General features: G+C 33.0%; 1 protein-coding gene across 3 annotated transcripts; it reads left to right on the top strand.

Annotated features, from left to right (window-relative positions):
- LOC107623713 (probable thimet oligopeptidase) lies at positions 357 to 10,122 on the top strand. Of its 3 annotated transcripts, XM_016326062.2 has the most exons (21): positions 358 to 626; positions 788 to 909; positions 1,177 to 1,340; positions 1,668 to 1,758; positions 1,969 to 2,148; positions 2,933 to 3,013; positions 3,707 to 3,787; positions 4,262 to 4,354; positions 5,374 to 5,454; positions 5,529 to 5,691; positions 6,029 to 6,149; positions 6,243 to 6,315; positions 6,880 to 6,987; positions 7,658 to 7,755; positions 7,829 to 7,874; positions 8,038 to 8,134; positions 8,472 to 8,545; positions 8,635 to 8,739; positions 9,180 to 9,260; positions 9,568 to 9,704; positions 9,737 to 10,095. In XM_016326062.2, the coding sequence occupies exons 1-20, from the start codon at positions 461 to 463 to the stop codon at positions 9,676 to 9,678; spliced, it is 2,136 nt and encodes a 711-aa protein (XP_016181548.1). In that variant the 5' UTR covers positions 358 to 460; the 3' UTR covers positions 9,679 to 9,704; positions 9,737 to 10,095. The 3 variants fall into 3 exon arrangements, with proteins under 3 accessions (XP_020968716.1, XP_016181548.1, XP_016181547.1); XM_016326061.2 differs by having other exon boundaries at positions 9,568 to 10,122; XM_021113057.1 differs by lacking the exon at positions 4,262 to 4,354 and having other exon boundaries at positions 357 to 626; positions 9,568 to 10,122.

The following is a 13,182-nucleotide window of genomic DNA, read 5'->3' on the forward strand; positions in this document are numbered from 1 at the left end:
AATTTGTAGAGTAATTAAAAATTATTGAACTGTATTTGAGATAATTTGTGTCTGTAAATTAATTCAATTACACAAACATATATTATATATGTGTAAAATCTATGTTGTCATCAAATTATATATTTTTTAAAATAAATAATATTTTGATATTTTATCTTAAAAATAAATAAAATTTTAATTAATTAAAAATATAAAAATAAAAAAATTTAAATATCTAAGTGTATGTATGTTAAGTTGTTAACACCGATATCCTAAAATAAAAAAAAGTCAGATACCTGTCTTTTTCTTTCTTTTAATTATGTTCAAAAGAGAATGATCTTTTATTTTATTATTTTTTCTTTTGGAATCTCGAAATTCACGTCAAATAAATTTCAATCGCATCATCCCATATTTTCCGCCCAAAATAACATTTCCCCCGCGCTCGCCCCCCTCTGAGCAAGAAAAAGACAGAGCTGAGAAAATGGCGGAAAGTGAAGCAAATCGCGAGAAAATGGACCAACAGATGAAGAAGAAAGGTCACAGGCGCGTGATCGCTTTCACCGGAGCTGCTGCGGTGGTCGCAATCGCCGCTAACCTCGCCCTCACCTTCATCAAGTACCATAAGGAGAAGAAATCAAGCAAGAAATGTACTCTTACTCTCTTTCTCTTCCAACACGTCAAGATTTTTGTGCACTACTATTACTTTCACTTCTCAGCAACTTGGAAGAAAAAATTGTGTCATGAAAATTGAGTTTTTTTTTTTGAAATTTTTATTTACTGAAAAGATTGCTTTGGTGAAACTTTGTAGATCTCGCGGGTTTGTATGTGCGCGTTAACCTAACTGCATCTGAGATTCTCAAGTTAACTGATCAAATTATTGCAAAGTCAAACAAGGTCCACGATTCTATTGCAGCTGTGCCATTGGACAAGGTACTCTCGATTCAATTAAGATAATTTGTTTTGGAAATTTTGAATTTGTTTATGTTCTGAAATTTCTAATTTTTTATGTATGCTGTTACTCATTAGTGTGGTGGTTTAGGTAGCAAAGTAAGGAGAATTTTGTTGTATGCATGTTTGTAACAACTGTTGGCCTGTTGCGTTAGTGCATTTAATGTCTTCTTTTCTTTTCTTTTCCTCCTTCATATTATGTATATATTTGTAAGCTGATTGTCTTAATTGTGTTGATTAATGCCTCAGGTTACGTACTCGAATGTTATATCACCTCTGGCAGAACTTCAAGCGCAACAATTTCCGTTGATCCAGTCTTGTGTGTTTCCAAAGATGGTATCAACTCGGGAGGATGTGCGCAAAGCAAGTGCTGAAGCAGAGCAAAGGATAGATGCTCATATTGACATGTGCAGGTTCGCTACTGGTGGTTTATAGAAGATGCCATTTTTTTTAAAATAACTCTGTTTTTTACTCCCCTGTGTTTTTGATGGGGCAAGAATGCTTTATCAAGACAAGTGGTAGAGGCAGGATTTAATGATGCTTGTATTGTCTTCTCTTGACAGCGAGGATAGGCTCGCAATATTGTTAAACTGCATGCATAGCATATCATTATGAATGATCTTGCAAGTCACACCATAGTTAGTTTTGCAGATATTGTTAGTTTGTCTTTTCAAGATCACGTCTGTTAATAACACGATTTATGAAACTGAATGCTGTGTGGTTTCATGCAAATGTACTAGCAAACGCGAAGATGTATATATTGTAGTTAAAGCATTTGCAACAAAGGGAGAGTGGATAAATGCTGAAGCCAAATGCTTTGTTCAGATTCTGGTAAGTACTAAAAAAAGTGTCTATAACGTCTTTTTTTTTTTATTAATTATTTTTTATTTATCTTCTGATGAAACTTTGTCTGGAACTTATTGGCTTCAATTTGTTACTGTTTCTATGTTGCTAAAGGAACTGCACAAATTTCATCATTTAATATACTTTCTGATGAAAACCACAAAATCCACATATTGATACTTTCATAATCAGTGACAGGTGAGAGACTTTGAGAGAAATGGATTGAACCTCACTGCAAGCAAAAGAGAAGAATTGCTGCGTCTAAGAGCTCAGATTGATGAGTTAAGCTTTAGATATATCCAAAATCTCAATGACGATAGCAAATTTCTTCCCTTCAATGAGGCAGAGTTAGCTGGATTACCACAAGAGTTTCTCAAGGTTTAATTATTTTTATTCTTCTTACAATCCATTTAATGCGAGTAGAATGTTTCTGAAATATTTCCTTTTCAGTTCTGCTTCTTTGGCTACGTTCCAAGCCAACTATTTGCACTTAAGCTATTTCAATATTTTTATTTCTGATATCTTGTTTACTTTTAGCTGTTAGACATAAATTTCATGATATTTAATTTTTTCGGACACTCAGACATTGTGCCCTTGTGACTGTGATTGGCCCAAAATAATCGAAGTAAGGATAGTCATGTTGTTCATATGTATGGCTTGGTATCCGGTTTGGGAGTGGAGGGGACCTGGGTGACCTATTACCCTCAACCTTCTCTCCAGATAATTAAATTTCTGTCTTCTCGAACAAGAACACCATAACAAAGGAAGTAATATAATGAATGAATATAGCTCCGAAGTATGAATTAAACATGAAAAAGTTAAAGAGTAATTTTTCAAGGAGATATTTTATGAAAATCAAACCTGAAAAATACTTAAGGAAGTTAGTCAACCTGGAATTTAAGGTTTGAGATCAATGAGAACATCTTTAATAACAAATAATGGGCCAAAGCATCATTAATGCACAATGCCAGTTCTGTCTCCAGTTCTTTTGATTGCATAGTTAGTTGACTGCCCTAGATAAGCATAATATACCTGATTTAACGCTAGTCAAGCCCTTATGCGCTTTCTGTGGAGGCTGATTACTGCTAGTGCATGACCTTCCATTATTAAACATTTCTTTTTCCGCTACTGTTACACTGTTTGATCGATTACATTCCTCCAGTGTTTGGATAAATCTGAAGATGGAAAGTTGAAGATATACTTGCGAAGTCATCATGTTGCAGCTGTTCTTGAATTTTGCAAGGTATGGTGGATGATGTATATTCTAGTAGTGTTTGTTCAATTGTTATGTAATAAATATTATATTTTTATTGCTTGAAAATAGATGTTAAATTGGATTTTACACTTTCTATACCAATGATGAGAAACGGCTGGTTTTTCAAGTAGTATCTTCTGTTGTTTAAAAAATGATCTACTTTCCTTGTCAAGTGTTCTTGTTTTGGAATTTCTGAAATGATTGTGCAAGATTACTTTCCCTGTGACTTCGACATGGACCAAAAAGCCAGAATACACTTTCCCGTCATTGTTTTATTATTGTAAATCCCTCTTGCAGGAAGCATTAGTGTGTTTTACTTGACAATGAATTGCTTTAAAATACATTTTTATGAACAATTCAATGGATTATTATTTTCTAATTCTTTTGTAGATTTTGTTGGCTAATGTAACTTTTAACACTGTAGCAAACATATTTTTTGGGGTCCTTAGATGGTCCCAAGGCACCTAGCAAAGGGATTTATTGACTAAAAATATTTCTATATTAGAGCACTTGAATATTTACATTGGCATAAGAACAAATATTATCTATTTATCTTCTCAGAAAGAAAAGCCTCTAACTTCCCCTCCTCCTCCCCCCTCCCTCCATTGTTGTCTTGTTTATATTTTTCTTTTTAAAAAAGTGTACTAACCAGGTTTATACTGCTATATTGAGCTCATGAAGGTAGGAACTACAAGACGGATGGTATCAAGGGCATATGGGAATAGATGTGGAGAGGCCAATCTTTCTATTCTGGAAAATCTGGTAATTTTCACTGATGACATTACCCAAAATGTTCCTATATTTTAAATAGAAATTGAAAAATGTTCTCGTAATTTGACCATTGTATCAGTTAATTGACATGCAAGCAAGTTCGAGTTATCGTACTTAAAGTCTTAAATTACTGATAAAAGTTTAGTAAGTTATTTCATATGAATTCAATATTCTCTGTTTCAGTGATTTTATGACTTACTGATAATTGTTAAGAAAGTTTAGATTATTAGATTTATAGGGATAGATTGCACTTGTCAATCTGTATATTATTATGATGAGCAATTGAGCATTACCTTCAATTAGTTATTCTTCCCAAAGTTTGAATTAATTATGGGTTTTATTTTAGCATCTTTAGGAGCATGTTGCACTTTATGATTCTTGATTTGGTGATTGTTTTTAGACATGTTTATTATCAAGATCATTTACTAAGTTTGTTGATGATTGTATTTCATTGGCATGATTTAGGTGCAACAGCGCCATAAATATGCTCGTTTACTTGGCTATTCAAACTATGCAGAGTATGCTGTTGATGTTAGAATGGCAAAGACACCTATGAAGGTTTGTAAAATTTCAGTAAATATACTAATATATTAGCCACGAGAAGCACTAGAGAGCCAGTTAGATGAGATCATGAAGACATGAAAATCTCCTTTTGGTTTCTGTAGTTATTGGAAGAGGATTGTATTTGAGCTTCTATTTTTTATGTTTGGCCGATAAAAATTATATTTAAAATATAAATTTGTTTTTAGTTTTTCACTTCCTCTCTCTGTACTCACCTTTTCACATCTCGCAAGGGATATTGTTAGATGAATACATTCAGCAATTTGCAAATATTCTGAACTGTAAAACAATTATTGAGTGCTAAACCATTGAGATGGTCATCATTCTTGTAAGTCTTAACTCTTAAAGCAAGTCGAAGCCAACTACATCGTTTTGGAAAAGGTTACAAAAAACTAGTAAAAAAAAAAAATCTTGAAATTAGTAAAAAAAAAAAAGTCTAAGTCTTAACTCTTAAATCATGTTGGGGCATTTGCTCTTGTAGAAAACATTAGTGAAAGAGAACTGGACTGGCCCGGAGCATCTGTTTTAAGCTTTGCAAAAAAGATCCTTTTATGATGTAGCTCATTTTAGAGCACTTTTCTCTCAAAGCTATTCATTCTAGCTTATGGGACATTTTTCATTTTTACAAGTGCCATGGAGGAAGAGAGAGATAGAGAGAGCGAGCAAGCGAGAGAAAAGAGGGGGGAGGCTATTTTGGTCTTTTGATAGTGGCTTAATTATTTAGGTCTTTGGGTGCGGCCCTTTTCCGGATCCGTTAACGCGGGATGCTTGTGGAAAAAGTTTTTAATCTTAAAGTGCTTAAGCAAGTGGCCTTACTGCTTGCTGTGTTGCTGTTCCATGAGTTTAGTATAATCAACAACAGTCAATCCTTTGTGGCATAGATCAGATTTAACGTGTAATATAATGGATTAATATAGCTAATGCATAGTTTTCTTTCCTCAGATTTTTTATGATGCTTTTCTGTATTTCTTGATTTGGCTTCTATTTTTATATATATATTATTTAATTTCATCCAGGTGTTTGAGTTCCTGGAGGATCTATCCACCAGTTTAACTGAGCTGGCCATGAAGGAACTTGATACATTGAAGAATTTGAAGGTTTGTTCAAGCTTGGTATATGCTTTTTGCCTGAATTTATAACTCCATTAACAGATTTGGTGTGATCATTTCAGAAGAGGGAGGAAGGGGAATTCCCATTTGGAATTGAGGACCTGCTGTATTATGTAAAACGGGTTGAAGACCAGAATTATGATCTTGACTTTGGCGAGCTCAATCAATACTTACCAATAAGTTTAGTTCTATCTGGGATCTTCAAAATTCTTCAAGATCTATTTGGTAATTTTACATCTGACAATTTGTCTGTCCTTATGTTATTATTGCCTTGACCATCAGATATCAGACATCAGACATCCAGTTCATGTGGAAGTAACTGGAAACGAATTTCGGAAAATATGTTAAAGAAATATTAGCTATCAAGTTTTCAATAATGTTTTTAAAGTAGTTCATTCATGGGTATCCATTTGTTTGACTTGATTAACCACTTGAATGGTTATGTAATTTTTCTCAAACTAAAATAATTTTATATAAACCTCCTTTGGATCTCCCGAGTTTTTAAAATTTCTATTTAGTAAATAACTACTAAATATACATTGAGACTCCTTTTTCTGTGCAGGTTTAAGGTTTGAGGAAATAGCAGGAGCTGATGTTTGGCATTCTGATGTTCGAGTGTTTTCAGTATTTGACTTAGGTTCTAGTGAAATCTTAGGTTACTGCTACCTTGATTTGTTTTCAAGGTTGCTACTTTTAACTACTTAAAATTATAGTTGTGCATTGATCGTTGTTTGATAATCTGTTGAAGAATGGGTTCATATTGTTCACTTTTACAGGGAAGGGAAATATGGTCATACTTGTGTCATGGCTCTCCAGAACAGTGCATTAACACTCAGTGGGGAACAGCAGGTTATTTTTTATTCGATAGACTAAAATCTCTTCTAATTCTTCAACTGTTGGCATCATTTCCTATGTAGAACAACAAAACAATAACAAAGCCTTAACCCACTAGGTAAGCAAAGCATCATTTTCTATGTATTTGGAGTTTTTCTCTCTACCTTTCCTTTGTAGATGTTCTCATGGCACTTTGAGCTGTCAAATCCTTTTCTTCATATCAGACGGACACACACTTAAAATGTAATTCAATGAACACCAAAAAGTGGTCATAACCTATCTGATAACATACATAATAATGTATGCCTGTCCTTAAAAGTGCATATGCTCTGTGAGTCAGACACATAACCTGAAAAGCATAAATTGAACACTACCTACCACATGATCTTAGCTTCCTTAATCTTTTCAAAGCATTTCAAGCACATTACTTTTATGAGAAAATTCTGACATGGAATGACAAAACCAATGCTAAATGAGGAGTTTAAAAGGATTATTCCATAAGAAAATAGCTAATCTAAAATGCAAAAGGATTATTCACTTTATTCTCTTAATTTTTGTCACCTGTTAATGTTTATGTAGATACCAGTTGCATTACTAATATCTCAAATTCAAAAAGATGGCAGCAGTAGTCCTGGGTTGTTGCGGTTCTCCGAAGTGGTCGGTCTATTCCACGAGTTTGGCCATGTGGTATGTTTGCTTTTGTATCCATGTGGCATGATTCCAATCAGCAGTGGTTCTTATAATTGCCTTGTTTAGGATTTGGAAATGGGAATAAAGTGAATATTTTCTGTATCTGAGATCCTTCTTCTGAATATCTATGCTTTTTTGTATTTGCTGGATTTCCAGTTTCTCTAGAAACTAGTACTACATTGTTCCAATCCTGCTGGTTATCCAATGTCCTGCCTTAAAATGAAAAGAAAAAAGGGTTCTCTCTTATGACACATGCTCTCGGAAACAATGTAACATATAAATGAGTTAGCTTAGTTTTTAGTTTATATTAATTGACTTGTATCCTAAAGTAATTAGCTTCTCCGGATATTATTTTCATCCTAGTTAACCCAAAAGTTTTTCTTTGCAAGTGTCTTCACAAGCATATTAATTCAACAATAGGGGGTATGGACTTGATGGAACTGGATTTTTTAATCATTTCTGCCATGCTCTGCTTTTGATCAAGATAGGTTCTGATTTTGAGTGAAAATTTCTGGATTTTTATGATTAGTTATTGCTCTTTCAAGTCTGTAGTTTGAATTTTCAATGGCAGTTTTTTTTCCTGTTGATGGTGCCAGATGTAGTATGTGTAGCTTGGTTTATTTGATTTTTTACGTATAACTCTGAAGTCTTTTCATAAAATGTTTAGATTCAACAAATTTGCAACCGCTCCTCGTTTGCAAGATTTTCTGGACTACGTGTTGATCCCGACTTCGTGGAAATACCTGCTCAACTCCTAGAAAACTGGTAAGCACTATTCTTTCTTTAGTTGGATTAGACACAAACTCATACTCACTCTTCCTACTTGTGGAAATTTTAGGTGTTATGAAACCAGCTGTCTGAAGTTGATTTCTGGATTTCATCAGGTGATTTTCATCAATTGTTTATGATAATTACATGGTTTGGCTTTTCTTGATTATGATGTAGTTATTAGTATAGGCTGTCTTTATCTAAAGCAAGTCTACTGAGAATTTTGAACATACTACACATTGTATAAACAATTTTTTGTTCTTTTATTGTGTCTTGCAGGATATTACAAAGCCGATAAAGGATGATACATGTGAATCAATCAAAAGATGGAGGGCTTCATTTTCGGCACTTAAATTGAAACAAGAGATTCTGTATTGTAAGTTTTTGAGTTTTTTATCTTGTCAGTCAACTGCATTGAAATTAGTAGCTTCTTTTAGACTGTAGTGCTTTTGTATTTTGCACTGGTATGACGACCTGAGCATAATAGTGCATATTATAACTCTGGATTTTATCTTTGCATGATGTGCTTGTTTTGTTAGTATAAAGTGAAAGTGTCCCTGTTGTGGGTTAGACAAGCAACTGAAATTGATCGTTTTTTCTTTTTGGAGTTAGCTAGCTGGCTAGTGAAATTCATTATGTTGAGAGAGAAGATTATACAACGTGAATACTTTCTTTCGATATCTATTTATCATTTAATAGCTGCTTGCTATCAGGTCTTTTTGATCAAATCATGCATTCTGCGGATAACATAGACATTCGGGAGTTATTCAAGCATCTTCATCCCAAGGTAAATGAATTTAAAATTAGTTAAATTTGAAGTTCAGTATCTGCAATGAAAGAATTGAAAAACGAAATTATGTAAATATCATTCTGCAGGTGATGTTAGGTTTGCCAGCATTAGAAGGAACCAATCCAGCTTCATGTTTTCCTTCTAGTGTTATTGGTTATGAAGCCGCTTGCTACAGCCGTGTATGGAGTGAGGTTTGAACAACCCCGATACTTCAATTGATACCATCATCACATTTTTAACACTTGATTTTTGTTGCGAGCATCCTTCATTTTCAATAATCCATATCTAGTTTCTATTGTTTGTTGTAATCGTTTTTCCTGATCATGATCATTGAGTCTGGAGTTAAAACAGAAACACTAAAGCATGGAATACCATTTAGCATGAGTTCTGTATCCAAATGTTACATACATATATCACTGTCTCGTTTTGTATGATAGTATAAAAATGATGACACAAGTTTGCATTTTCTTTTCTGAAATTATTTTTGCTGGACTTAATTATGATGAAATTGAAAAAGGAAACATAAATTTTCAGTTCTACACTTCCTTTTTTGTGTTCTTGTCTTGTTGGATCCCATGTTCTGTGTCCGTTTAGTCTGATTGCTACATGGCTGAACCTAAAAATGTTTCAGGTTTTTGCTGCTGATATTTTTGCCTCGAAGTTTTGCAATGATGTTGTAAATCAGCATGCTGGCATGCAATTTAGGAAGAAGGTAAAAAAATGGCTATTGCATTTTCTTTCATAAATTTTGTATTTTAAATTAAGATACTCTAATAGCTTGTCATAAAGTTAGTAGTATTAATCAACTTAGATTGGTCGAATGATCGGCTCACTCATTTGATAAGTGTTAGGGATTCGAATTCCATCTTGTATATGCAGCAACTAATTGGCCACTGACAAACTCTTAAATGGAGCTCCAATTTGCGGCGGATTAGTCTTTGACCTGTCGGGTTGATGGGTGCTATGGAAAACAAAAAAATAAAGTTAGTATTTATGTGTTTGATTTGAAACATTCGCAGGTATTGGCCCCCGGAGGAGCAAAGGATTCTATTGAAGTGTTGTCGGACTTTCTAGGAAGAGAACCTTCAATTCGAGCTTATATTGAGAATAAAGTCAAGTATATTCTGTAAGGCTCTAACCGACCAATATTTATCTGTTGACATTTTCTTAATCTTCAATGAATGTCAGTTGATAGGTTTCAGTTACCAGTTTCAATTTTTCCACAGGCAGCAATTTTTGTTTAAAGATTATTCTTCGTTGTAATAGTTAGCACATCCGCCCCCCCTTTTCTCTCTCCCCAGTTCGTTATTTTTGCTAATTATTATTACATCAAATAGTTTTGGACATCTTTCTTCTTAATCAACTAAGAATTTTCTTTTATGTATATTTTCTTTGAGATCATTTTCCCTGGTGTCTACTTGTCTTTGATGTTTCAAAGGGAATCTTCTCGGGTTTATTAACAGTAATAATGTGTCAAGGAATTATTGTTCCATGTTTTGGAAGTGCATTGTATTGTTACAACGTTGGTATTTTTTCATTTTTTGTTATACAAAGTTCCCTACTATATTTGCTGCGATAAGTAAGGTGATATTAAAAAGTAATTCATTATATATGGAATTATTTCTAACAGGAATCATTGTCAAATATGAAATATGAATGTGCATAATTTATTTTATATATTTTTTAAACGAACCAGTTATATGTAGTTTGGCCTTTTCGCCCTAAATTTCTAAAGGTTGTTTTAAACTTTTAATTTAATTTGTGGACAAAACGTTGACTTTGTTGTGCAGAAATATAAAATTCGTTAGGTCACGTTTGTCGCTTAAATTGACTGAAGTTTTCTTTTCCAATATTTTATGGCTATAATAATATTAGACCTATATTATAATTTTATAAAGCTGAAAATACTTAGTAAATTTCAATTCTTTAACTTGTATCTAATCTCGGTTGATAGTTTCAGAAATTATTAGATTATTCACAGTTTCACACCAAAAAGATGGTTAGATTACTCTATCAAATCAGTCATTTTAAATGATGGTGTATTAACTATTAATAGCCATTCAAGTATTTGTTCATTTACTCTTTTATTTATTAAATATATACAAAAATAGTAAAATTGAATTAGACGAGAAGGTAGTAAAATTGAATTAGACGAGAAGGTAAGTGGTTTATATTTAACTAAAACATTTTGGATTCAAATTATAGAAACTATTTTTTTTATAAATATGTATTAGAGCAAAAAGCAACAAAGAAAGATACAAATATAAAAAGATTTAAATTGTAATTATTTAGCATTGTCATTAACAACTAGAGGGATCTGCATCATTCTTCTCCTTGTAGTCTTGAATGATCTATGAATAATTTTTGCTAAATTTAGTGTTTTATTTTAGAAGATTTGTTCATTTCTTTTCAATTAAGTATTAATATAGGAAAAATAATTACCCATTTCTTAGGCTCTTCTATCGTCTTTCTTATTAGATATTATTGTTCAACTATCAAAGTATTGTTTTATTATATCTGGGATGGTCTAAAATCAACCATCCAAATATACTAGACGTACCAAAGGAAATTCACAATAAAAAAATAAGTGTTGAATATTCTTAACATTTTTCTTACATAATACATAAACATTATCACTTTGTTAGATAACTCCTAATTTACTCGACCTCTATTTTGTGTTAACCTTGCCAATTACAACAAAGTAAATAAATAATTCAACTTGTGGTAGCATCAAATTCCTCCATATAACTTTAGTAAAATGATAGCTTGTTATATGTTTCGAAAATATTTCTATTTGCAAGACTTGCGCAAAAGAATTAATAAAAAAAATATTTTTTTTTTCTTAATCCAACTTTCACAAAACCTATATTCTCTTTATGTTGTTAGTTTGCCTTACTATAAATTATGGAGCTAATTTACTGGTTCCAATTCGTGTTGGTATAGTTTCTGTCTCCATAAAAAAAATTTATATAGACTCTAATCTATTTTGATGAATCTTTTTTGTTTGAGATAGAAAAAAAACCCTTAGAAAATGCATCTTTTAAAATTACTTGTAATTAATTATCCTACTAAAATCGAATTTTTCTATTACAAATATCTCAGATTTCTAAAAAATTTGAGTTGAAAGCATCTCATTAGAATTTATATTATTATATAATACACAATTTTATTTCATAATAAACAGTTCTCCTTCCAAAAATGCTACTATTATTTAAATTATTACATAAGCACATCGTCTTCTTATTTTATATATTTTTAATATGTATTTTATATTTTTTATGTGTTCTATATTAAAGAATTTAAATTAATGCGTATTTAAATTATTGCATAAGCACACTATCTTATTGATTTGATGATTGAATTTTTTAATGACACATAGTATAGCTATAAGCCTAATATTGAAATTTAAAACTTTTATTGCAATATTATGCAAAATTGCCTTATGTTATTGAAAAATTGCCTTGATATTGAATTTGTAAACAGGACTTGCACACAATCTTTTGTTGGTATTACTATTTTTTTTTCAGTTTTCATTTCTTTGGACAATAAAAGTTAATTAAAAGTGATACTATATATTTATATTCAATTACTTCTTAAAATTTGGTACTTTATAAATCAATATTAAAATTATGTTGTTAAATTAATGATTATATTTTAAATATATAACAATAATATTATTAATTAGTTAAAGTAGAGAAATTATTGTGAAATAGTTCTTGACGTGTATCACACAATAATCGGCAAAACAGATTCAGTTATAGACCGACCTCAAAGATCGGAAACAAAACCGAAGAACAACTTTATCCCCCAAAACCGTCACCTCCAAAACAGACTACACCACTCAAACACGCCTCCATACTAATAACGGCTCTGACCATGAATATCGGAACCTACTAAGTCCACTACCAACCCAAAAACGTCTATAAAAACCAATCCTTTTCACCCATAAGGACGGAGGTTCTACACTTACTTCTGATTATTACTCTTTATTCGTTGATAACTCACGAACTTACTTGAGCGTCGGAGTGCTTTGTGCAGGTGCTCCCGCCGCCGTGTTTCAGAGGGTCGAGGCTGAACTCACACCCTTATACCTGGACGACGTATAACTCAGCCGCGTATCCAGGTGCTCGACTGAAGGCTACTAACCTCGGCCGCTGCGGACGAAACATTTGGCGCCCACTGTGGGGCCCGATATCTAACCCCACTTTATTTCCACTTTCCACTCTATTTTCTTCTTCTACGCAGGGTCCATCAATCTTGTGACATGGCTGACAACGGAGTTCCTCAACCCAGTCAGGCCGAACTCATGGCTCAGCTGGCCGAACTGCAAGCAGAAGTCAAGAGACTAGCTGAGCTATCCACCCAGAACAGCAAACAAGAGGAAAGCAACTCCAAAGGTCCAACCCAAGGTCAAGCCGATCTATTAGGTGTCAACCCCCCCAAGGAGAAGCTGACCTTGGACAACCCGTTTTCTGAGGAAATCACAAATTATCAGATGCCGAAGCATTTTACACTCCCTTCCTCTCTAGAGCCATATAAGGGGATTGGTGACCCCCGGGCTCACCTAAAGAAATTTCAATCTATGATGCTTTTTAACGGACCTAATAACGATCCTGTGCTTTGCAGAGCTTTCC

This window comes from Arachis ipaensis, chromosome B10 (assembly GCF_000816755.2).
Source record: "Arachis ipaensis cultivar K30076 chromosome B10, Araip1.1, whole genome shotgun sequence".
NCBI classification, from domain to species: Eukaryota; Viridiplantae; Streptophyta; class Magnoliopsida; order Fabales; family Fabaceae; genus Arachis; species Arachis ipaensis.